At 37.0% G+C, this 26,762-nt stretch overlaps 1 protein-coding gene across 1 annotated transcript; it reads left to right on the forward strand.

Annotated features, from left to right (window-relative positions):
- On the forward strand, positions 1-26,762 carry LOC145683759 (uncharacterized). The gene is made up of 2 exons (XM_081755316.1): positions 1-149; positions 22,182-26,762. Exon 2 carries the CDS (start codon positions 22,209-22,211, stop codon positions 24,204-24,206), a length of 1,998 nt encoding a protein of 665 aa, XP_081611442.1. The 5' UTR covers positions 1-149; positions 22,182-22,208; the 3' UTR covers positions 24,207-26,762.

Below are 26,762 nucleotides of genomic sequence, written 5' to 3' on the forward strand. Positions count from 1 at the left end.
TTAAACTGACTCTGGGAAGAACAACTGTACAGTGCTTTGTTACAAAAACATTGCAGTGAATGTGACATCGGAATATTTCAGTGGATGTTATAAGAAATATTTTTATAAATCTCTTTTCTTGTTGTGGAAACAGTACAGCAATTCACAGTGTAAGTATTGATTTAATAGGTTAATTTTGCTTAATAATTATTTCTGATATTCTAAAGATTAAGAAGTAAATAGCTATTATTTTGCATAGCTCTAGATATTATATCACAGTTTACATTCTAAGCACTAGATAGTAGTAAAATGCTTATGTTTTAGATGCTAATTTGCTTTCTAAATTGGTATTTGATTTGTTTTGTATCGCATTGCACTGGGTTTGCCATAATACAGTTTCAGTAGCTATAATATTTTGGTGCAGATTGGGACTATTCAGGCCAGAAATAAAAGATCAAAATACGGCAAAATCGAAATTCTGCACAGTAAATAATAGAAAATTCTGAAGAATATATGACATTATTCCTTGCCGGGTCCGCAACCAGACACAGAAGTTTGGGGGGGCCATGAATAAGATAGGGAGGCGCAAGTCATTAAAAATGCTCTTACAAATATCTAAATTGTGATTATTGTATTAAGCATTTTGTATTGAAGTCTGGAGGGGCCATGAAAAGTTTAGGGGGGAAGGCCCCCGTCTAGTTACGGACCTGGTCCTTGCCATATCTTGGCAGCCTAGCCGTTTGCGCTACTCTTTCCAGCAGGTCACGAGAGCAATCTCATGCAAGGGTGCGTAGTAAAAGTGTAGATCCGTCAGTAGAATATAAGTTTTGTACAACCGTGGCACAGTGGTTTTTTTTTGAGACCCCACACAAGGGTACCGATTTCTCTGTAAATTTGGGAGGGCCCATTCAGATGCAGAAGGTATATATATGAAGATTTTAAGACAAAATGCACTCAAATTATGCCAAATTTTGTATATTCATAAATACAACAAGGGGCCCACAAATATTGTACCTAGGTATATTCATAAGGGTCCCGCATGAGCATTGGGTGGCCCCGGGCATCTACGGCCCCCCAGGATCGGCGCTCTTGAATCCAGAGCTATTTAATGCAGTATACCTGTTAAATGAACGTTTCTCAAAAGTCTGGTCTTGTATTTTCTCCCCAGTGTATGTTTAATATATTGAACGCAAAATAACGTTTATACTTGTTTTGCTTTTATGAAAAATATAACTGTTTAGCACTGGGGTCGTAAAAGACCCCAAGGTAATACCCATGTGAGTAATCAATTATTTTTCTCCTTTTTGTTTCTTACAAAACGAGCATAATTAGTAGTTTACATAATGCTCAATAGATGGCAGGAATTACCAATATATATTTTGCCGAAAATTACTTCGTAACAAAAGAGGTTTTTTTTTTTTTTTTTTTTTTTTAACATTAGGCTACATTGCTTTCTCTTTTTTCCTATTACTATTTGAAGCAATAGATAACTTGAGACCTGCTTACATTTTTGAACAGCTTGGGAATAACAAATAACAAAATCTGCTGAAAAGTAAATAAATCCTGATACCCATATCCCGATGAAATTAGCAATAAATGAATGCTCATGGCCCCCAGAGAAGGTGTTAAGTTCTGTGCCCGCCCATCTTCGGATGGGAATGAAGTTGCACTTTAAAAAAGAAACTAGTTTTAAAATGCTAAATCCTCCTGATACTTCAAACAACAATCCCAAGATGACATGACTCGAATATTCTGGGCTGTTGTTGCGCCTGTCACCTGGTGACGAGGTAAACAAGTACTTCTTTTCTATTTTGGATCACGATGATGTCAGTGATATCCAAGATCAGGGCCGTGTCGTGGAAGGGGGGGGGGCGAGCGGGTCGACGGCCCCGGGCGCCGAAGTAAGGGTCGAAAATTCGGGAGGAAAAAGGAAAAAAGATAGGAAAAATGCTTGGAATATATGTATGGGGGCGCCGTCGTATACTCTCACCCAGGGCGCTGATTTTCCACGGCACGGCCCTGTCCAAGATGACAGTCTCAGAGTGTAATGACGTAGTGTTTTAAAGTGTATCTGTATAAAATTTCCGTAACGAAACACCAATAATTACTTATTTTTAATTGGGGTCTCTGAGGGACCCCACGGTATTTCCTGTTATATTTTTCACGTAATACACAACGGTTAAAACATTACGGGACGAATTTTAAGAAGAAATAAACTATACTTAAAGCCATAATAAGTTATGTATCCAGTCCTGTTGTCAGTGTAGATAATGAGCAACGGCGAAGATCCTGGGGGCCGGGGGAGCCGGGCCCACTAAAGATAATGTAGGCCCTTTATTGTATTCATGAATATACAATATTTGGCATAATTTGAATGCAATTTCTCTTAAAATCCTCATATATATACCTTCTGCATCTCAATGGGTCCCCTTAAATTTACAGAGAAATCGGCGCCTTGATAATGAATGAGGGTAAAATGCATTCCATTATAGAATACGAGTTTTGAACTCATTAGCAACGTATACTTATAACGCTAATATTTTAAATGGGATATTCACTACATTTGTATGACAACCTATTGTCAAAGTGTACACTAAAGGGTGAGTTGCAATAGCGGATCTAGACCTGGACCGGGGGCGTAGCTCCCAGTTATTTGAGTGACAAAAATAATTTAAGCTATTATTTATATATATTTTAAAGTTTATAGTAAACTGATTATACACGTATCACAGTCTGGGTTCTGGCTGCCCCCCCCCCCAGTTTTTACCTTCTAGCTGATCCGCCACTGGTGAGAGGAGTGCGAAAGCACTCATAAGCTACGAACTTTGAAGGAGCTGAGTTTTGTAACTAAATACTTGTGTCCTTTCGTGTACCGGCATAACGTGAAACATTAACGGGAAAAATAAAGATATTGGGAAAAACAAATTCATTCTTACAAATTTATTAATGTAATAATGACATAGCTATATCATAAGGACATACCTTTAAAATTGCTTTCTCTTAATGCAGGAACAAAGCTATAGGACAACGTCACCCAACTTGCGTTGGATATTATGAAAAGAAAGACATTCCTTAAACGTCAGGAAGTTTGAGCCGGACTGTAGTGAAGTCCACTGGCGCCAATCCGGGAGGGTGAGGGGAACATGTCCCCTCAATCCCGTATCCAGGGGATCTAGGGGGCCGCCGCCCTGAATTTTCACGGTAGACTGGCAAATGAACTATAATATGGTTGCATCGGTCCCCTTAACTTCAGCCGGGCTCCCCTACATTTTTGGGCTTGCTACAGGCCTGTGTCCCCTCTAATCTTGGAACTGGGAGGGACTGTGTACTCCAATAATCCTATTTGAAATGTGTTTTTTTGGGGAGAAATGTGATGATTTGTGTCTGATTGCCACAAAGGAAAGTGAGATGAATAATTAATGTTCCCCCAGAATAAGCCTCAAATCTCCCCCACAGCATTGTTTTTCTACTTTATAAATATTTTGAACATCGCTTTAAAAAAATATGGGAACGGCCTTACCCGTACCTCCCAATGTTGAAGACTTGAATTTGCGATTTTAGTGAAGTCTTTCAGTGCAAAGTGAACTTGCCGAGGAAAACATTTGGAGCGAAACAGAGGAAACTCCACGTAGTAGCAAAGCTAGTAGTTTTGATATTGGTTTCGATATAACTAGACGACGTGACAAACGTCTTGCCATTTGAAGGCGGCGCTCCAAATTCCCTTTAAATGCTGCTAGCAAATGAAAGTCTAGCGATATTGCCACGTTTATTTCGTACACATCCACGTCTATCCTCCGCCACCTGATCGCATTGTAGTTCGTCTGCTTAGCCATAGCCACACCCCTTAACACTCGGCAACATCGCGTCAGACCTTGCATTTTATTCGTTTCGCTGAAATGCCAAGATGTTTGTCACAGGCTTTAGTATGGTTGGTTATTAGTTTCGGTCTATCTAAAACATTGTTCATAACCGAAGTTTATAACACGTATGAATCAATGGCATTGCGTGGTTTTGCATTTAGAACAAGCCAGATCTGAATGAACATATTGTGACTCCCTAGCAGAGGCGGATGCATCCTACCCTCACCTCCCCCCCGGTTTTTTGAGTGACAAAAATAATTGAAGTATTATTTATATATTTTTGAAAATATACAGTAAGCGTTGCCTTTTATTCCTTAGTGGTTAATAGAGCACCCCACATTATGCTTTATTTTTTGTTTAATTATGCTTAATTTTTTCCATATTATGCTTTATTGTTAATTCCAATTATTGTTTTATATTAATCTATTATATAAAAGAGAACGCACAAATCCTTTGTTAGCTCATCACGCTAATACGGCTGAACCAATTTCTTTCATTTTTGGGGGGTTATTAGGATTTGGACCCTAGATGGTTTTTATCATATCACTTTAATTTTTAATTACCAGTGTCTTGAGATAATTGACCATTCAAGTGTCCATAACGTACAAATCCTTTGTTAGTTCATCATAGGTATAAAAATAAACGTATTTATATGCAACCCGCATGACCGTGTCACTCGGCGGGTTAACATAAATGACAGGCGCTATAATGTTAACATTTACTGCAATTTGAAAGCGAAAAAGTAAAAATTATCTAAGTAACAAAGTTTATTGCGTTCCGGGGTGACCGCAGCGAAGCGGGGCGGGTTAACATAAATGACAGGCGATATAATGTTAACATTTACTGCAATCTACTATGGTTTTTATCATATCACTTGAAAGCGAAAAAGTAAAAATTATCTAAGTAACAAAGTTTATTGCGTTCCGGGGTGACCGCAGCGAAGCGGGGTGAACGCTGCTAGTCGTGTATAATGTATAATATTTACTATGCATTAATATATTCTAAATATCTTGATCTATTTATTAATATTTAATGCAACCAGTCTCTTTCATAATTAATGAACTTTCTACTTAACGCACTGTAAAGAAATATGCTTTCTCGAGTCAGTTTTTCCTATCACTTGTGTGCGCCTTAGAGGTGCATATATACTGAAAGGGAAAGTAAAAGATGCCACCAAAAAGTACAGAAAGTGCTCAAGATCCAGAGGTACACATAACAATATAGTGTGGAATTCTTGTGTACCATTTATTGTTGGCGGAAAGTTTTCTTCTTTTCCTTTTTTCTTTTCTCTACATCAAAGTATTACATCGAAAAATTTACAGAAATAAAAATAAGCTTTTCATTGTTGTATTGTTAAGTTCTCAATGATTTCGCACTGTAAATATTAGTTTTAAAAAAATTAATACAGTATGTTAAACTTGCAGTTAAATAGAATTATCCAAGAATTATGCTATATATTTTAAATTATGCTTTATACTTTATTTTTTAAAATTATGCTTTATTATGCTTTTAAAATTTGTTTCTTCTGAACCCTTAGACAAGGCCCGTATCCAGGTGGGATCTAGGGGGCCGCCCCCCCCTAAATTTTTGCTGCCCCCCCTAAAATTTACACGGTAGGGTTGCAAATGAACTATAATATGGTGATGAACTATCATATGGCTGGATCAGGCCCCCCAACTTCAGCCGACCCCCCCCTACATTTTTGGGCTGGCTACGGGCCTGCCTTAGACCACCACAACCATGTTCAAGGTACCAACCATATGTCTAAATTGCTATTATGCTTTTTATGCTTTTGGGTTGCCCTACTGATTAAATATAGTATCAGAAGCAGTTTTTCTGTTATGCGATGTGTAAAACATGTGAGGTCCACAATGTCAACCTCCAATCTAGCCATAATCTGTATCGGGAGTGGGATAAGTTGGAAACTTCTGCAGGCCCATCAAAAATTGTAAAGTCATGATATATCTTTTATAGTCTGGGTTCTGGCTGTTCCTCCCCAGTTTTTAACTTCTAGATCCGCCGCTGCTCCCTAGGCTTTATTTCCAGAATTGCCCTCATCCTGTCCGAAAAAAAAATCAGTTCTAGTGTTGCAAATTACGACGAATAAATTATCGTGGACAATGCATTTAGGCGACATCTAGGGGAGAGAAAAGAAATGAAACCTTTCAATTTAACGTCCTACGAATTAATTTTATGCCCGTTAGGGTAAGGGAGATGATGATTACAGCAAGTGAATGTTGATGGTGGAATGAGAATGTAGGAAGAAGTATGAGTACCCCGAGAAAAATTTACGGACACAATGTTACCCTGCACGGGGATCGAACCAAGGACTTCACGAACCAGAGCTAAGTACTCTATTACTGAGCTACCGTGACCCCTTCCAACTAGGGGAAAGCATATTATAATCGTTAATACAGTAAACGCCCACACGAGAAATTTCTAACATAATAAATTAATTTATTCTCGAATATATAAGGCAACGGAGAAAGAGTCTAATATACGGTCCTAACACAGGTGCTTACAGTGGGGGCAACAGTGGTGGATCCAAGGGGCGATCGGGGCGATTGTCCCCCCCCCGGAAGAGGAAACTTTTTAAATTTTATATATAAATAAAATCCATCCCAGAGTTTGGAGCCCTTAAAAATAGCTCTAAGTAGCAGTATTACAACGCACCGCCCCCCCCAGAAGTCCGTCCTGGATCAGCCTTTGGGGGGCAAGAAGAGTTAATTGGCGGCTAGGTTAAAGGGGCAGAGATGATGTGAAATGAATGAAATGGTGGAATGAAGAAAAAGGGAGAATCCCGAGAAAACCTACGCATACGGTGTTTGTCCACCAGAAATTTCACTTGGCGCGAGGTGCGATCGAACCAAGAACCTCATCCACTATAGGTGAACGCTCTACAACTGAGCTACAGCGGCCTCTACTAGGGATGCGCACGAGACAAGATTTGTGGCTGTCTCGTCTCGAAAATGTGCTGTAAAAGTAATGTCTCGACTCGAAAAATGTGTTTATTGGAAGAGCCGTGTCTCGACTCGAATTTTGTCAGGGAAATCCTGTCTTGACTCGTCTCGTGTGCATCCCTAGCCTCTACGGAGTTTCGAATTCGACCTCAAACTGCTGGTTGTTTCACACAGACTCAATGCCATAAGAGTGACGATAAAGTTCAATATATAAAGAAACGAACAAGGGAAACTGGGTGACATAGCTTCAACATTACGTTCCCCGAAACATAAATATACTCTGCTCAAAGGATTTTCGCACTGAGCCAAGGTTAATAGTATTTATCAATTGAGAAACCATACACTGAAATGAACTAAAATTATGTTATGAAACGAATAAGCATTAATATTCACTTACCCGAGTAAAAGAAGCAATAAATACTAAATGATACGTTGCAAGCTGTAAGTAACTTGAACCACACTGCACCTGAACTTCCGACAAATCATTCAATTCACAGAAAAAAAAAAGACGAATGACTAATCACACAACACTGTAATGAGCGACATTCATTTGCTATTCTTTTATTTTGTGCCTTGTCGTCCACCTGGCGTGTAAAAGTACTGTATGCTATGTGTGACCAAATGTTCTTGGCAAACGGAAAGCTGAGAATAAGCAAATATTACACAATTCTGCCGTTTTTTCCTGCGTCAGTATTAAAAATTAAATCTGCATAAATCTCTTTTGCATTCGCTGTCATGTTTCGTACTATATAATGACTTGCAGAACGCTTCTCTCGCAATGGTTATTACCCGTATCTTCTTACGTATAAAGTATCAAATGACTGAATGCTGTTGATACAGCAAACATTCTGTGACTGGCCTTTCATGATGTATTTTGCTATATAATATAAGTTTGTTTAAATTATGTTTTCCTGTTCGTGTATGGAGGGTTTGCAATATGTCTCTATGTGCCAGTGACTTAAGTCCTCGTTGTACCGAAAAATGAAAGGAAATTAAACCTGTCATATTTTCTTTATGAGAATACGGGACACCTTTGATCCCCCCTCCCCTGTCCGAAATTTCTAACATAATCTAATGAACTCTAGCGCTAGTTATGAATAATAGTATAATCAGCGGAACTTCCCTAAGCTGCAGCTACTTTTCACTTTTCGTTCCCTTAATTAATTGTACGGAGTGCAGATATCTACAATCCAACTACAAAAAAAATCGCCTTAAAAACTCAACAACATTTTTCTAAATTTCTCAACGAACCTGCGGTTACACAAATATAATACTGAAATCTAAATATGGTTGTCGACATGTGGAAAAAGGTGTCCACTTTGGACTAACCTTACTCAACCTCACGCACATAGTACCATTTCAACCTCACGCTCACTCGGTTTCACACTCACGTCGTCAACCCAACATCATGCATGCGAGTTGTATGTAACTCTATCCATCAGGGCTCTGGAACTCACTAAAGAAGTAATAAACACTTCTTATCAGAGTATATACACACACTTGTTTATTAAAAACTAAATTACAGTGTAACGGTTTCGACAACTTAACGTTGTCTTCATCAGACACTAATAGTTAGTGTCTGATGAAGACAACGTTAAGTTGTCGAAACCGTTACACTGTAATTTAGTTTTTAATAAACAAGTGTATATACTATGGTCAGAGTTGTATGTATTGAAAAACGCTGTTACGAGTTGGTCTGGAGTGTTTTGTAGATGAACAAGCCCAGATAGGAAATCATAGGTCTTTAGCAGGGCCGTAACTTGTGGAGAGGGGCAACTGGCCCCCAGGGAAGCTCCTCGCTGTTGGAGGGAGGGACATTTTAAGACACAATTTTCTTACTAACGATACTAACACGATACTATATTATACTAACATGAAATTAGAAATGAAGCATCAAACAGGTTCACTACATTACATAAACAAAACAGCACCAACAGGAAATAAAACAAAAATGAGTCAGGGCCCAAAAAAAATGTCTACTATTAGGGGCCCAAAATAATTCGCATGGCTTTGAGATTTATCAATATTGTCTTCTTAATTAATTTGTCATGTATGGAACGGGCCCAGGGACATAACTAACGGTCCCGCGGACCTTGCCGTGTGGAAGGACCCACGGGCTCCGGGGAATCCATAAAGAGTAAGAGAAAGATGGAAAGAGGGGACCCAAGAATTAAGAAAACAACTTTTTCAAGGGGGGCAAAAAATAAGTATTAATGCTTGACCTCCCAGAAAAAAACTAAGTTACGGCGCTGATCTTTAGTGTATTATAGTGACAATTTTTGGAAGAAAATTTTTAAGTTGTCTAAATATCGAGTTGTAAGTAAGCTGTATAATTGATAAACACTCAAATTACGATTGTTTGTTATAAAGAAAATATACAGAATAAATTGGTTATGTTATATGTCGTAATTAGTGATATGATGATGGAGTTTTTTTTTCGTTTCGATATCTCGAATTTGGAGGCTCTACGCTAATACCAATACCACCTTTGATTTCTTGGGGATAAACGGAGGAGCAGTGAAATTTTGGGAGAAAGGCAGATGATTTTTGTTTACCAGAAACGATAATTTTATGTTGATTGACCTTTATTTCAAGACTACATATATTGGGAAGGGAACAGTCGAGGAGATGCTTATCCCCAGCACCTTCACTTGGAACTTTTCGTGGAAGAAATAAGTAATAATATTTGGGCCATCCTAAAATAGTATGACATTCGAGTTTCTCTACAATTTAAAACTATAATAGGTTGTTTTGCTAAGTTCTACGAATCCAGATAACGTTTCCAAATTAGAGCTCAGATTACTGTTATTCTTCATCTTAGGGAAGTACATTTTGTTCAGATAATGGTGACAGCACCAGCATCATAAATTATTTTCAGTTCTTTTTATCCATGCTTCACTACCTACTACATTGAGAGGATAACATTTAATACAACTCAGTGGCGGATCCCCCGGGGGGGGGGGAGAAGATCGGGCCGGTTGCCCCTCCCAGAAGAGGAAACTTTCTTATAACTCATTCCAGAGTTTGAAGCTGTTAAAAGTAGCTCTAAGTAACAGTATGATAACCCCCCCAGAAGTCGGTCCTGGATCCGTCCCTGATACAACTTAAAACCTTAAGAAATATGTATTATTTCTAAGATCCAAATAATAATTTATGAAATAAACTAAGATCATATTTTTGTTTCATTTAAGATTTTTTTTACATTTATTTATTTTAGAGGGAATGTGCTGGACCAATTCAACATTTCAAATAGTAATTCATGTTTGCATCCTACCACACGGAGTAAGTCAATTTGTTTGAAGTCGGATTACAAACGACAGGGATCTTAAATGGGGCAGATTATGATCCTGCTTTGATCAAAAGGTTACGGAATTCCTAATCTCCCTTCGACATCATCAATTACTCTGAGCTATAATTATCAAACATTATCATCATAGATATTCTGCCATTATCAACTACTGGGAGCTATAATTATCAAACATTATCACCATAGATATTCTGCCATTATCAATTATTCTGAGCTATAATTATCAAACATTATCACCATAGATATTCTGCCATTATATATTACTCTGAGCTATAATTATCAAACATTATCACCATAGATATTCCGCCATTATCAACTACTGGGAGCTATAATTATCAAACATTATCATCATAGATATTCTGCCATTATCTATTACTCTGAGCTATAATTATCAAACTTTTTCATCATAGATATTCTGCCATTATCTATTACTCTGAGCTATAATTATTAAACATTATCATGATAGATATTCTGCCATTATCTATTACTCTGAGCTATAATTATCAAACATTATCATGATAGATATTCTGCCATTATCAATTACTTTGAGCTATAATTATCAAACATTATCATGATAGATATTCTGCCATTATCAATTACTCTGAGCTATATGTAATTATCAAACATTATCATCATAGATATTCTACCATTATCAATTACTCTGAGCTATATGTAATTATCAAACATTATCATCATAGATATTCTGATATTATCTATTACTCTGAGCTATAATTATCAAACATTATCATCATAGATATAATGCCATTATTGACAGGTCACTTTTCGGACCTGACAAGGGAACCTTCCGAAAATGATAGTTGCAGTGAAAGACGTGACCTATGCCAATTGAAAGAGCTGTAACAGAGATGAGCATTCCCAAAAAATTAGCTGCCCATAGCAATAGCTTCAAGAAATATAAGGGGTGGAAGTTCGGGAAACAGCAAGGTTGGGCAAGGGGGGAAAGTGCAAATTCCACAAAAAAAGGGAGGCACGGCAAAATACAATGCTGACAAGTGATGTATAGAAAGAGACTTACCACAATAGGGAACAAATGAAGGCCACCAGTGGGGTTAACAGTGTTGCCAACTGCGACGAAAAGTACATGTTTTGCAAAGAGCACTATATGAAGTGAGTGCAATATTCAGTGTCAATCTGTCATGTAGAACATAAGATATGACGTGTATAATCAGTGGTACAATCTAACAAAAGAGAATAGAAAAAACAGAAGTACGAAAAATACGGAAAAGACGGAGTTGGCCATAATGCGCCACATTTGATCACGAGCTGTGCATATTAGAATGAACAAAACAAGAAAGCACCAACTATGCAGGAAACCGACGTACCTAGAGTTGAAAAGAAAAACGAGTTCCAAAGTTGGCAGCACTGGCCATGAAAATCCAGACAATTCTAATATAGTTAGGCCACTCGCTTCACAAAAAGAAAATTTCGGAAACAGGCATTAGCCTTCGCATCATTTGTACATGCTCGTCCACATTGTACGTGCAATTGTTCGATGAGACAATGGTCCAAACAGAAGATACATTTGCAGTGAGCACAGTGGAATACCGCCAATCCGTCACACATGGTACAATGATGCCTGTGAATGTATCGAAACTGTACTCTAGAGGTGTCGGAACCTTTGGTGGTCTTTCTATCACATATCCACACCTGTAGAAAGCAAACAAAATCAAAGGCTTGATCTGCTGTGTGTTGCTGTCTGCAGTACTATCACCGTCTATATGACATATCCAGAGTGTCCCACCTAACTCTGCGACTGAAATAGATTCAAAGCGAAAAAAATGTGACACATCCAATTGGACAGGAATGTACCCATGTCAGCGGGCGACAAACTTCTGTGAGACGCAAGTGCCCCCAAGCCCCCCATCATAGGGTCCCAGGGCCCAACTTCAAAATTTCAAGTAGCACCATCGGTCGAGTTATGTTTCTTTCGATAAATCTTGGAATATGCAATAACGCATATCAGAAATATTTACTATATGGGATTTCAAAATGGCAGCCAAAAATATCTGCTCGGTGACAAGAACAACGTGCATTTTTGGCGGCCATTTTGAAACCCGTGCTTCATATAGCAAATGTTTCTTATAGGCGGTGTTGTATCAATCCAGAGAAATATCATCCGCCCCCTGTTCCCATTTGAAATGTTGCGGTTGACCCCTCGAGCCTTATGATGGGGGCCCTGGGGGACTTGCTTCTTACAAAGTTTTCTTGGCCCTCGACGTGAGTACATTCCTGTGAAATTGGATTTGCAACATCTCTTTTCGCTTCGCAGCAATTTGAGATCACAATGTTCGATGCCATGTTAAGACACAACATATATTTGTGGCGGCCATTTTGAAAAACATGCTTCATATAGCAAATGTTTCCTATAGGTGTTGTTGCATATTCCATGATCTATCGAGGGAGGTACCACTCGGTCCCTGTTGCCATTTGAAAGTTTGAAGTTGGCTCCTGGGGCCCTATGATGGGGATCCTGGGGGCACTTGCTTCTCACAGACTTTTATCACCCCTGACATTGGTACATTCCTGCACAACTGGATCCGTCACACTTTTGTTCGTTTCGCAAATCTTTCAGGTCACAAAGTTTGGTGAGACACCCTGTATATTCTCACATACGACCCAACTATGACATAATGCTTACTTCTATTATAGGTTGTTGGCTCAACCCTACCATTTCATGTTCCCCTACTTGGCATTGCCTCAATCACTCTAGCATTGATGCATTCCGAGTGATGCCTGTTGCCGGAATTTTCTTTTTGTGGAGCGGGTGGCCTAACTATATTAGAATTGTCTGGATGTTCATGGCCAGTGTTGCCAACTTTGGAACTCGTTTTTCTCTTCGATTCTAGGTACGTCGGTTTTCTGCATAGTCGGTGCTTCTTGTTTTGTTCATTCTAATATGCACAACTCGTGATCAAATGTGGCGCATTATGGCCAACTCCGTCTTTTCCGTATTTTTCGTACTTCTGTTTTTTCTATTCTCTTTTATTAGATTGTACCACTGATTATACACGTCATATCTTATGTTCTACATGACAGGTTGACAGTGAATATTGCACTCACTACATATAGTGCTCTTTGCAAAACATGTACTTTTCCTTGCAGTTGGCAACACTGTTAACCCCACTGGTGGCCTTCATTTGTTCCCTATTGTGGCAAGTCTCTTTCTATACATCACTTGTCAGCATTGTATTTTGCCGTGCCCCCCTTTTTTGTGGAATTTGCACTTTTCCCCCTTGTCCAATCTTGCTGTTTCCCGAACTTCCACCCCTTATATTTCTTGAACCTATTGCTATGGGCAGCTATTTTTTTGGGAATGTTCATCTCTGTTACAGCTCTTTCAATTGGCATAGGTCACGTCTTTCACTGCAACTATCATTTTCGGAAGGTTCCCTTGTGAGTAACCTTTTCGTATTCAAGCATGATTTTTCTGTTTCGATATCATCCATCAATTGTACCCTTTCTCGCCCCTCCCTCTCTTTTCTGCCACCATATCCTCTAGGACGTCCCTCATGATACAGTTCCTTCTTTGCCAATGTCCCATTCAGTTTCTCCGCCTCTTCTCAATAATATTTAAAATTGTTCTTTTCTCCTCTACCATTCCTAACACCCTCTCTCTCATTAGTTTTCCGCTCGATCCAACTAGTTCTCCACAGACCCGCATCCAGGGGAATGTAGGGAGCCGCCCCCCCCAAATTTTTGCTGGCCTCTCCTAAAATTTTCACGGTAGGCTTGCAAATGAAGCATAATATGGTGATGAACTATAATATGGTTGGATCGCCCCCCCTAACTTGAACCGGCCCCCCTTTTATTTTTGGGCTGGCTACCGACCTGGTTCTCCACATCACATTCCGAAAACTTCCAATCGGTTTTCATTATTTTTGCGTAATGTCCATGTTTCAATTTCAATTTTAATTTATTAAAGGTTGAGTTAAGGCTTGTGCCTTATCTTCCACTCGGTCTACTGCATAATTACATTGTCAAACAATAACAAATAAAAAAGAAAAAAGAAGAAATATCAAGCATGGCAACAACATTGAAAAGAGAACATATTTAAAATAAAATAATTTAAAAATACAAAATAAAACCAGTTGAGAATGTTCTAAGAGCCATTGCCAGAACTAACTTAAAAAGAATGGAGAGATGGAGTGGGAAGGATAACGGGATTTTCCTACATGTAAAAAGCAAATCTTTCTATCTGCACGTTCTTCTGTTTCTCGCAAAACTTCGCAAAAAATATCACCTCTCTTTGATTTACAGTTTCCGAGATATGGCTCCATAAATCTCCCGAAATTCGAACATTTTTGGCCAATATCTAGGAAACGGGGGCCAATTGGTCAGTAGTTATAGGTTACTATTTGGTACCAAAATGTTCACCATCCTCTTGGGTATCGATCAATACCAATATAATCTCCACATGGCTTACGGTTCCCGAGATATGCCTTCTTAAATCTCGCGAAATCTCGGGAACGATAAGTCATAGAGAGGTGATATTGGTGTTGATGAATACCTAAGAGGATGGTAAACATTTTGATACCAATATTAACTGGAGGCCATTGGCCAAACTAGTGGCCAGTTCGATAGTGGCCACCAGGTACTATTTTTTACCAAAATGTTCACCATCCTCTTGGACAATAATCAACGCCAATATCATCTCTCTCTATTGCTTATGGTTTCCGAGATACGGGTGCTTAAATCTCCCGAAATTGGGCATTTTTTTTTGGGGGGGGGGCAATATCTTGAGAACGGGAAGACTGACGCGAAAAATTCCATTACTTTCTCAGATAATTTTCGATATTCTATCTAATGGAGAGCTCAAAATTCAAAAATTCTCAAAGAACAGACAGACAGACATAGATTTTAGTAGTTTTTTAAGTTCGTTGAAAATAATAATAATAATAAAGAACATGTGTTTAAATAGAAACTACACCAAGTAATATTAATTTAGTTAGGAAGCATTTTATAAGTATTATCTCAACTCTTTATTCAAGGTCCCATAAAACAGACTCCTAAAGGCTTCTTTCACCATTCCTATCATGGGCGCCCGAAGGGAAGCAGGGAGGGGCCCGCTCCCTGGCTCAGGAAAATGCATACGTAAAATAGCAAACCACGTATATTAAATGCCAGATCTAATAAAGCAACAAGGGAGAAGCCCTCCGTTAGAAAAAAATACTCCGGGCGCCCATGATTCCTATCCTTGCTTTTATTTCACGTTCGCACTTCATATGATTAGTAGTAATACTACGCATTTATAGAATCTTAATGCTGACTTCTAAACTGGCCGGTAGCCAGCCCAAAAATGTACAGGGGGCCAGGCTTAAGTTAGGGGGGGAGATCCAACCATATTTTAATTCATCACCATATTATAGTTTATTTGCAAGCCTACCGTGGAAATTTTAGGGGGGGGCGGCCCCCCTAGACCTCATGGATACGGGCCTGCTTCTAAAATGGCTATGTTTTCACAAAGGGACCAAATACATTTCCACGAGTATTTCATTGTAATACTTTCCATTTAGATGTTGAAGAAAAGAGAAAGGAAGAAAAGAAAGAAAAAAAGAACTGGTGAAAATGTGCTAATGTTCGCAGTGTAATGTATTACGTCCTTGTAAACACCGAAAATAACAGCCTAATAATAGAGGAGAAAAAAAAAAAGCTAAAGGGGGATTTTATGAAGAAGTTAACTAGCACCTCGTCTGCAAATGAAAAATCATTGAATCCCAAGGATATGGTAGAAAGTAACCTTGAAACTGAAGAAGGTATTTTACCGTAATGCCTCGTTGTAACATACATGTTTAAAACGCAATTTAAATCTATTTAAAGATGACTACTGTATATTCAATGCATATCTCACGTTTAGTTTCAGCAGACTTTCCAAGGCGTGGCAGCACTGTCTATGAAAGAGTAAATACCTGTATGTAACGCAAAAGATAGTGGTAGCAGTTGTCAAATTGAGTTAAATTTATTCGTATGAGTGCAACTACAATCAATTGAAATGTTCATACATTATTATTATTATTAATAATATTATTATTATTATTATTATTAATAATAATAATAATAATAATAATAATAATAATAATAATAATAATAATAATAATAATAATAATAATAATAATAATAATAATAATAATAGATACGTAAAACAACTCATATTTAGGGGTTACGTTTTTCTCTCTTTCATTTCTCTTTTTATTTTTCTGAATATATGTGCAGTATGTCTATTCAGAGCTTTTACTCCTCAGATCAGAATTATCGAATGTTTTAGGAATGTGGAAAACAAATCGATTGTGGGAATTGTAATTACGAATAATTTTCATTTGTCGTATAGATAAGCGTTTCTCAACCGCTGTGCCACGTATACATGTCAGGTGTATAGCGAGATTTTTTTAATGTCTTCTAAGATCTTCCGCAAAGAAATTGTCTTTAGAAGACAATAAAAAGAATCATCGCCAATCAACTTGATTTCACATTTGTGTTTCAAATTTAAAGCTGGATTTTTTTTTACGCTGTTTGCTTTTCTTTGGAAAGACACACTGGACATGAGAGTGTGTCTGTCAAGAGTTGAGTTTCAGTTTAGCATCCCTTTCAGCAGCGAGGCTATGTGAGACGTGGACCTACTGATAAACGTGGAATCCGAACCACATGAGCTCCCGCCGGTAATCGAACCCGGTTCTCCCGTGTGTCTGTCAAGAGTTCGTCCACGCATAGACATAATTTTTGAAAAATCGCCAGGGACTAGTTTTAAGTTTGATATCTTCTTATATTTCTCATGGTAATATTTCTTTCTCGTATTTCTGCTTAAGAGTCATAGGTTTCTTTTGTGTTAATACGTTTCAATTCAAGAATTTTACGTAATTTGCTTGTGAGATTTGCATCTCATAGTCGTTCCATATTTTTTTAAAAATGTATTGTAACTTATGTGTTTTTATACACGGTGTATGTTTGCCTTTGTGCATCTAGAAAAAAAAATCATATGCAAGGGTATCACGAAAGTTCGTAACATACTTTGGTGTCTGCCAAAAAAAAAAAAAAAAAAAGTTGAGAAACGCTGGTATACAGGCCAGTAGCCAGCCAAAAATGTTGGGGGGGGGGGGCGATCCAACCATGTGATAGTTCATCACCGTATCATAGTTATTTTCAAGCCTACCGGTAAAATTTTACTGGTTCCAGCAAAAATTTAGGGGGGCGTCCCCCTAGACCCCCTGGATATGGACCTGCTCGTATAGATTGTTAAAAATCTCATGTGTTACTTTATTTTCTTCTAACATACAAGGTACAAGAGAAAGGAAAGAAAAGAAATCAATCTAGAAACGAATAAACTTGTTTGATGAGTTTCCGCTTTAGTCTGAATTATTTTGTTGTTTTAGAGGTTGTTTACATTTATTTGCATAGGTTATTATAGGGTCAAGTTTCTTTGAAGAATCCACTGACCAAGTCTTCGTTTGATAGTTTTTTTTTTTTAATTGGGCAAGCTTTTCAATTAGTCAAAATGTAATCAGTAGCGAAGAATGATCTCTCACTAGTTTCACTGTGTTCCTGAAGTTTCCTTGAAGCATGTCATATGCAAGTTTTTAGATTCTGTACAGCTCACAGATGACGAGAAGAACTCTAAAACAGGGTACTGGGGAAAGGTCAACGACACGGTCGAGTCCATTTTCGGTTTTTGAGGCGTGGTCTATACTTAGATATCGTCTGCTACTCCGGTAGTTATCTGTGTGTTATTCCGTGGTGTCATTTGAAACCCCCGTGCAAAAAGTGGGCGAGCCCATACCTACGTCACACTACTTCTGCTAGGGTTCTTCTCGTCACCTATGAGCTGTACTAGACACTTTTTCTTTCCTCTATCCTTGTTTTGTTTCGAGATATCTAGTTTTAAAAACATTTCGACCAATCACCTATGCCGATATCTCACCTTAGTGCTATCCTCTATGGATGTTTCTCACATATGTTAAATGTGGTTGCATGCTGAGCTTATACCTATATTGATTTCATTCCTAAAACATCTCAGTTTCTCTAAATCACCTATGATCCACTTTCCTTTGCTGTCCTTTGTGATCAAGTTCCTCAAGCTCCAGGGCCAAAAACAGAACCTCTAGATAGGACTAGACTAGTACTTCTTATTACATCTATTGGCCAAAGTCTAGTCTCTGGGGTCCTTCGCAATGGAACAGTGAACAAACCCCTTGAGTATTGATAGGTTCTACTACAATATTGCAACATAAAACAAGCTTTATTCTATTTTTTTCCCACGGATGAAAAGAAAAATATCGACATGTTGGTTTTCTCAGTTCATGTTTAATCTCTCTGTGCTTTGAGCTGCTACTTACAGCCATAAACTGAGTTTCCCGTGACTAAGCCGTTAGCGTACGCACCTTTGGCGAGGGAAACTCGGGTTCGATTCCCGGTGGGAGCGTATGTGGTTCGGATTCCACTTCAAGCTGTAGGTCTACGTCTTATATAGCCGTGGTGCTGAGAGGAACGCTAAACTAAAAATCAAATTAAGTATCCATAAACCGTTTTCTTTTTCTTTCTTTTTTCTTTCTTTCTTTCTTTTTTCTTTCTTTCTTTCTTTTTTCTTTTTCTTTTTTTTTTTTTTTTTGAATGCTGAGAAAAAGCTATTGTTGTTCTACTCGCTGAAAATTGGGACAAGAGAGATGTTGATTTTAGAGAAGCCGGAACAGAGATCTCGATTCCATTACGATCCTGGAAATTCCGTGACGTATAACAACCTTTGCAATATCAGAAAGCCATTGATGCAAATGTTGCATTTCATGGATTTCTTACAGTTTTTGTTATATGAAAATCGTTCAATCGATGAATTCAGATGCTCAATTGATTAAAATATAATTTGTTGCTACCTATTACCTTACTTGTTCAATGTATTTTAACTTTTATCACTTGCAGTTTGAATTAAGAGTTAATGAAGAAAATTAAACCCATTCTCGGACCGTGAATCAATTCCAACAAAAACGATTCTCGTTATGTCTTACCATTTTTGTCCTATAGCGACCAACGTTCAAACCGGAAATCGTTAATTTCTATGTTTTCGTTTGACTAGAGCAGTAGTTCTCAACGTTTTTTTTTTTTTGACTGACCACACACTTTACTGAACGACACGACACACTTGTTTGATGATATTATTATTATTGTATCATAAATAATAATAATAATAATAATAATAATAATAATAATAATATCTATTATAATAGTGAAATAAATTAGTTTTTATAATGATTCTATATATACTCGAGACGTTCTATTGGTCCCCAACCGGCTTCTTTTGTACTCAAGCAGAAGATTTACCCTAACCGCCCTCGTAAATAACACTGCAAATAAGCCATACACGGCACGTGTTCGGTGTCGAAGTGATACGTTGTTGCCATCACTAAACTTTTATTATCGATGGATACCTTATATAATAATAATAATAATAATAATAATAATAATAATAATAATAATAATAATAATAATAATAATAATAATAATAATAATAATAATAATATCTTTTATAATAGTGAAACAATAGCACTGAGCATTATTGCTAACACTCGAGGTGTTGGCAGGTACAATTTGTCTCGATTTTAACTAACTATTATTAAATTTTTCACGATTTTTAAATTCAAAAAATTTCGCGATACATCTTTGGGACAGTGCTTCTTGCAGACATGTTTTGTAAGGTGCACTGCCCCACCCGGAACTCTGAGAGTAATCCCCCGGAGGAAACCAAAATAATACGTCTATAATATAATAATAAATAGAATAGTACCGTCTGAAAATATGTGTCCCTCTGAATAGTAAGTGTGTCCCCCGGAACACTTTTCTGAAACACTGCTTAGGGACTGCATGACACACATGGAGAATTTGTGCTACATACAACAAAATAATTGAAGTTTATGAAGATGTAGATATATTTCATTGTTCAGAAAACTCATTCAAAAACCTAATATTGAGTGTTCTGTAAAAAAGAAAAAAAAAGTAAATTGTATTATTTTAATTTAATATTCTATTCAAGCATCAGGTTCATTATAATTTATTATTATTATTGTTATTATTATTATTATTATTATTATTATTATTATTATTATTATTATTATTATTATTATTATTATTATTATTATTATTATTATTATTATTTTGTATTAAAGTTTTACGTTATACTCTAACATTATGTATTTAAGTTCATATGTAGACACTGTAATTGGGCAGTAATGCCTATTGTGTTGATAAATAAATAAATAATAGCAATAATATATAATAAACTTATCTAGTAATCTTCAGTTTCGGACTCCAAATCCACGTCACTGTCCTTAACATAGAGGTCTGCAAGGGATGGAATTTTTAGCGAGGATCCGGCCCGTGAATTCATAATGTGAAGCCCAACCCGAGTCCGAAATATATTTTAGCCTTCAGGCCCGAGTCCGTGTAATAACCAAATGTGCCCGAAATAAGACCGAATTACAGAAACTTAATAATTAATGCAAAATTGTATTTTTTTATTTTCATCAATTAGAGGGTTAATTTTGCAGTTGTGCTTTAAAAGTTCTCCAGAAAGAATTTTCCGATAAATATTGTTTTACAGTATTTACAGTATATATAACTATTACTAAGCTAGGCCCGAAAAGACCCGAGGAATATAGTTGTATATTTAAAAATTTACGGACCAGGTCCGAAGTGATCTGACAAGGAACTGACACGAACATGTTATCCGGACATCCGAATCAAACCTAGTGCATTCGATAAACATAACAAAGCTTGTACAACAATACACATTTTTCCCTTGTATCTATTCCGTCAATCAATACAAAACTTCGTATACACATTTCCTACTTTCCTATAGTATTTTTAGAGATACATTTAGATTGTGCGCTTTTACCCCGGACCACTCCAGAGGGGGCCAAAGTTGATGGTAGGGATTTCTGGAGGGAAATTTCTCGATTTTCTCCCAATTTTCCCTGTTCAAGTACATTATGGACCACAATACATAGCAGCTCTGGAAAGCTTGTCTCATGCTGAAGAGAATGAACTATAAACCATGACTTTCCAATGAACAATATTGATGCAATACCTATTTCACTGTGAGTCTACGATTTTCTTTATACTAACAGGGTTAATGGGCCCCAGGGACTTACTCCGTTGTTCATGGCACCTAATTTTTTGTGCATGAACATATCTTTGTTAAGTTTATCTAATGGACTAGGTTCGATTCAGATGTTCGGATGACATGTTCATGTCCTTTCCTTGTGAGTTATGTGGCCTGAGTCCGGTCCGCGGGCTCGATCTGAACCTGTGCAGACCTCTTCCTCACCATTTTTTAAAAGTTCTTATTAACATTACTTTGAACAACAACAATACTTCCATTCCCCTGTAAACGTTAATTGCATTTTAATAATAGATGCAGGGTTGCCATTTGAGAATTCTCAAATTGTTATTGATTTATTTTTAGCGGGAATGACTGTCAAGAACATCGTTGTATATGTGTTTTATAATTATTTAATGCATATCTACAATTTATTTACAGATTCAAAAACTGCCAAAATTGCAAAAGAAAAAAGTATGCGTTCTGAAGTTTTCGTATTTTCGCCTATTAACGCAAGGGCATTATCCTACATAACATTAAGGTTTAAATTATCCTATATCATGATAAATTATTGTATGGTTGGCAAGCCTGCATTTGTAATTCACTTAGTGTTCAAAAGGATAAGTTAACAGGGATACTCCCTATCCCTATTCAGAAGGATACTTTTGTCCTTGTTCGAAATTGTTCTCTCAAAGTATTGCATCGTCACGAAGGCAATTCTCCTTGGTTTAATTTTGTATTGGGACACCTATTTTTAATCTGTGCCAAATACGATACCTGGATAAAATTCTAAATAGCCTACAGTCTTTTACCTACACTTACTTAGATTCATGGTGTGAATTTGTGTAAAGGATACACATTTAAGTTTTATACCGTACAACAAACAATACATCTTTTACAATAAACTAGTGCATTAAATTAAAACTCTAAGCATAAGAAAACTCTTCTGTTGACAGTTTTCTTTGTTTTCTTATTTACAGAAACAATTCCAAAGCCTTGGAAAAGCCATGACTGGTAACTGGATGTCCCTGATTGTTCTGCTCATCACAATAAAGTTGACCACAACTCTTCAGAGTTGCTTATTTCATTGTTCCTGTGAAGGTGATGTGGTGCACTGTTTGAGCGGAGGACTAAATGATATTCCTCAAGATCTGGATGAAGAAACTCATTACTTTACTATAGCTAACAGCCAAATACCCACATTGAAGAATCGAATCTTCTTTAATAATAGTCTTTCACATTTACGTACTATAAGACTATCAAACGATAGTATTGAAGAAATTGAACCTGAAGCTTTTGTAGGGCTTACTTCCCTGAGTGAAGTAGATTTATCAGAAAATGTGTTTCATTCCCTTCCACCTGATGTATTCCAGGACAATACTTACCTGTCATTGTTGTACCTAAAGGGGAACAAACAATTAGTCATGCCACAACACGGGCCTTTCTTAAGGTCCGACTCGCTAGTTGAAATAGTGTTAGCAGATTGCCAATTGTCTGATTTGCCCCCTCAAGCTCTGTTCCATTTACCGAATTTAGTTTATATAGACTTATCTGGAAATAATTTAAAACAAATTGCATCAGAAACATTTTCAACTATGGTCTTTTTGGAGGAAGTTGACTTCTCCAGAAACTTACTAGTAGCTTTGCCTGATGGTACTTTTGATCAGAATTCTTATTTAGCTAAACTTAGTGTAAGAGGTAATTCTTTGACAATGTTACCGAAGGATATATTGCCAAATCTTAAGGAGTTAGATATTAGCAATTGCAACCTTCAGTATTTGAATGGAACTAGCTTTGAGAATATGGAAGGTCTAGTGAACTTGAATCTTAGTGGTAACTGGGAGATGACATTGCATAAAGAGACTTTCTTGTTACTCACGAAATTAGCTTATTTAGATTTATCCAATAATACGTTATTTGAAATGGACCAGCATGCTTTTTCCATGAATGCGGAACTCGAAACGTTGTCCCTACGAGATAATGCAATTTATGCAGCATTTCCTTCCGGGGGTTTTATTGGTAATTTTCAGTCTATGTACAAACTGGATATATCCGGAAATGGAATTACACATCTAGAAAGTTGTGCCTTCTGTTCTACCAATCAGCTTTCAATTCTCAATATCAGTCATAATGATTTGAAGGAATTTGACTCAGAAACATTTGCACCTCTTGAAAATTTAGTCGTTCTAGATTTGTCCTATAATTATTTGGCATTTATTGACAGTAATCTCTTCCATAATAATAAAAAGCTAAGAAAACTCTACTTAAGTAACAATCCTTTGACTTCTTTGTCAGTTACAAACATTGCTACAGGCGCTCCTACACTAAGGATTCTAGATGTTAGTTATTGTAAACTTGAAACCTTTGAGCTTGAAATTGATCATGACTTGCCAGCACTGAATGCACTAGATTTAGCTGGTAATAATTTGCAGACTCTTGATGTAAATACAGTGAAGAAAATGCCAATGATCACAGTTATAAATCTTGAAGGAAATCCTTGGAATTGTGATTTCTATTTCAAAGATTTAATAGAATGGCTTTCTGAGAATGCAGTATATCCAAGTGGTGTTGACATAAACGAAAATAGTGCAAAAATAATTAATAAATTGTGGAAGAAATTTGAGGATGACACTTGTGGCAAATCGTTCCTAAATATTACTGAAGAAGACGATTACTACGAACCAAATAATAAAATGCCTATGGCAGATATAGTTGAAGTTAAGACAAACAGCTTTCGCAAAAGTAATTTGAAATATTATAGTTTAATCGTGTTATCAATTTTTGGAGTGATAATGGTGATTCTTATTCTCTTAGGGTTAGGTATCTTGTTCTTGAAAAGGCATGTGATTAGATCATACTCCGTACGTCCTACATATAGACCATTGAATGATGTATTCCCTTCTGAGCCTCCCACGCCTAGAATTTCAACAAAATGTCCATTACCTGACAACAGTGTCTTAGCAGAAAATGGACAATCAGAAAACTCAGGATCAGAACATGCATAGCAGGGGACTTTTGATTCAGCCTCTCATTTTTCCCAGGATACTTTGCGGTCGGTGACTCACGTGGGCGTATCGCCAAGGATATTATAAAATAGAGGATCTGTCCGTATCACAAAATCGTGAAGCCATACGTAACAGCCATATATATCCTATGATTGGTGATTTTCTTAACTGTGAAAGGTTATTTCGGATATTTTCTTCTGACTTCTATTTGTACACCCATACGTGCAGCATGTAGCCATTGTATAATATAAATCTGAAGCTAAAACTTAAAAATAAACGACAAATACACTACATGTCTAGTGTGACGATCGCAATATTTTGAACCAACATATATGGCGGTCATTCAGTTACCTAATAGGCTGAAGATACATATGGGCACATCCTCTATTTTATAGCATCCTTGGGTATCGCGAAGTAGTTCAAGAGAACAAGTGAAATATTGCAAACCCAGTTACACTAGTTGGTATAGGGCTACTATTTCAAGACATGCAAAAGTTCCTCCACATGATGTCACTGACAGGGAGCCGAACAGAAGGCTAAACGCGAACTGGGGTTACCTGTTATTTTATATACAGGACGTTTCAAAACAACACCGACAACGTTTGGGGGCGATTCCTGATACTAAAATAAGACAAAAAGTAGACCAACACATAAATGCTTCTTTTCGGAGTTATAGGCTGCCGAAAACATGAAAAAATAAACTTTAAAGGTCCTTAGCTCCGAAACTATGGGACCTACAGTAGTCAGGTCTAGACTTCACTTAGGAACTAATATGTGCACTATCCAAATATCCATGTTTCAGAATCCTCAGGTAGTTCCACAACAATTTTTATAGGGGGAGTTTGACTACGGGCTTATAATTTGAAATACCCTCCAACTATCTCTATAAAAATTGCTGTGGAAGTGTCGCAGGATTCTGAAATTTGGATAGTTGAATAAGGCACATGCTAGTTCCAAAGTGAAGTCTTGACCCGACTACAATAGGTCCTATAATTTTGAAGCTATCTAACTTTAAAGTTTATTTTATTGTGTTTTGGACTGCCTAGAACTTCAAAAAGAAGCATTTGTGCACCCAGGATAGTCTATACCTTTTGTCTTATTTTGGTATCAGGAATCACCTCGCAAACGTTGTTGGTGTTGTTTTGAAACACCCTGTGTATATCTTAATGCATAGTCGAACTGGTATTCATAAGGCTAAAAATTAAGTTTAATTCCACAAATGGCTTTCAAGTTGGAATCATTCACTCATTAATTTATTTGTAATTTCGGCGACATTTATGTGCTCTCAAGAAAAGTGTGTTTATATAACTAGAAAAAGTGTGAAACCTCGTATTTTAACTCGTATTTTACCGTAAAGCAAGATCAATTGAATGGTGTGTGTGTAGTTGTAAACAAAACTAGTTTACTGATTGTACTGTTGTTATTTTTGGCCGAATAAACATTGCACAAGTAGCTCTGATATCATAAAATAAGCTTATCTTTTTTATGTGAAGTCGTTAGTTTATTACTAGAATGAAATAAAACTTTTCTGAAAAATCACAAACCATCAGAATTTCAAGTCAGCTTGTTTTCTACCGTCTAATATTGTGTCTATTTGCATTAAGATAAAATTAAGGCTATCTTTACACTAGAATTTAATGAGCCACTCTCTTGAGCCACTCGTGTGAACCTATAGTGTAAAGGCATTGAATACTTCTGAGTTGCTCAAAAGATCGTGATACCAAAATGGCAGCCATAATAGAGCCAGAAGAAACTGCAGTTTTAATCTTAGCGACAACCACAAAAGAAAAAGGAAAAGAAAATATAGAACAATGTGAATTCATCCTATAAGTCGATCAAGACTGGAAGAATATTCATTTTATAGTCTATTTCCTAAACTGAGAGAAGATGAAAGAACATTTTTCAATTACTTCAAGATGTCTACATCTTCATTTGAAGAACTGAAGGAGTATAAAGTGTGCGTTTCATCAAAGTAACACCGAAATGAGAAAAGTTTCAACATCAAATATTCCTACACTTTTCTCCCTTCCAACTCAGTTCAAACTCACGTGTGAAGGGCTCTCATAAGACTGTGTGTCATTTTCTTCTCCGCCAGCAGACCTCTCGAGCCAGCTACTGGTGGGGTGATCTTCATAGCAGCTCAGAGCCGCAGCTCATTTGCACCGAAGCGTGTGTGTGTGAAGGCGTACATTTAACACAATTTAAAGCTTCCAGTTGCAGTTCACGCGAGCGGCTCATAGGATCCTAGTGTGAAGGCTAGCTAAGTGTGAGCAAGAAAGTCCGTTATATGTAAATCAAACTTTGTAATAAGTGCAAACACAGAAAGCATTGGATCAAGACATATTTTGCAAATCTTTGTTTCTTATGGGTTTCAAAATAATGTGTACAAAGGGAGTTTACATGTTTATGTTTTGAGCTAATTTACTTGTTTATAGTGAAAGACAGAAATGTATGATTGGTTGAAATTTCTAAGAAGAAACAAAATAATAATTGAGTGAAAGATGGTATAGCAACGTATTTGAAAATAAATATAAAACCTTATGTCATATCTCAAAA

Source organism: Thermobia domestica, chromosome 4, assembly GCF_964235325.1.
Source record: "Thermobia domestica chromosome 4, izTheDome1.hap1.1, whole genome shotgun sequence".
Classification (NCBI taxonomy): Eukaryota; Metazoa; Arthropoda; class Insecta; order Zygentoma; family Lepismatidae; genus Thermobia; species Thermobia domestica.

Coding starts and splice junctions, on each gene's coding strand:
- LOC145683759 (XM_081755316.1), top strand. CDS start 22,209: ATGACTGGTAACTGGATGTCCCTGATTGTTCTGCTCATCACAATAAAG.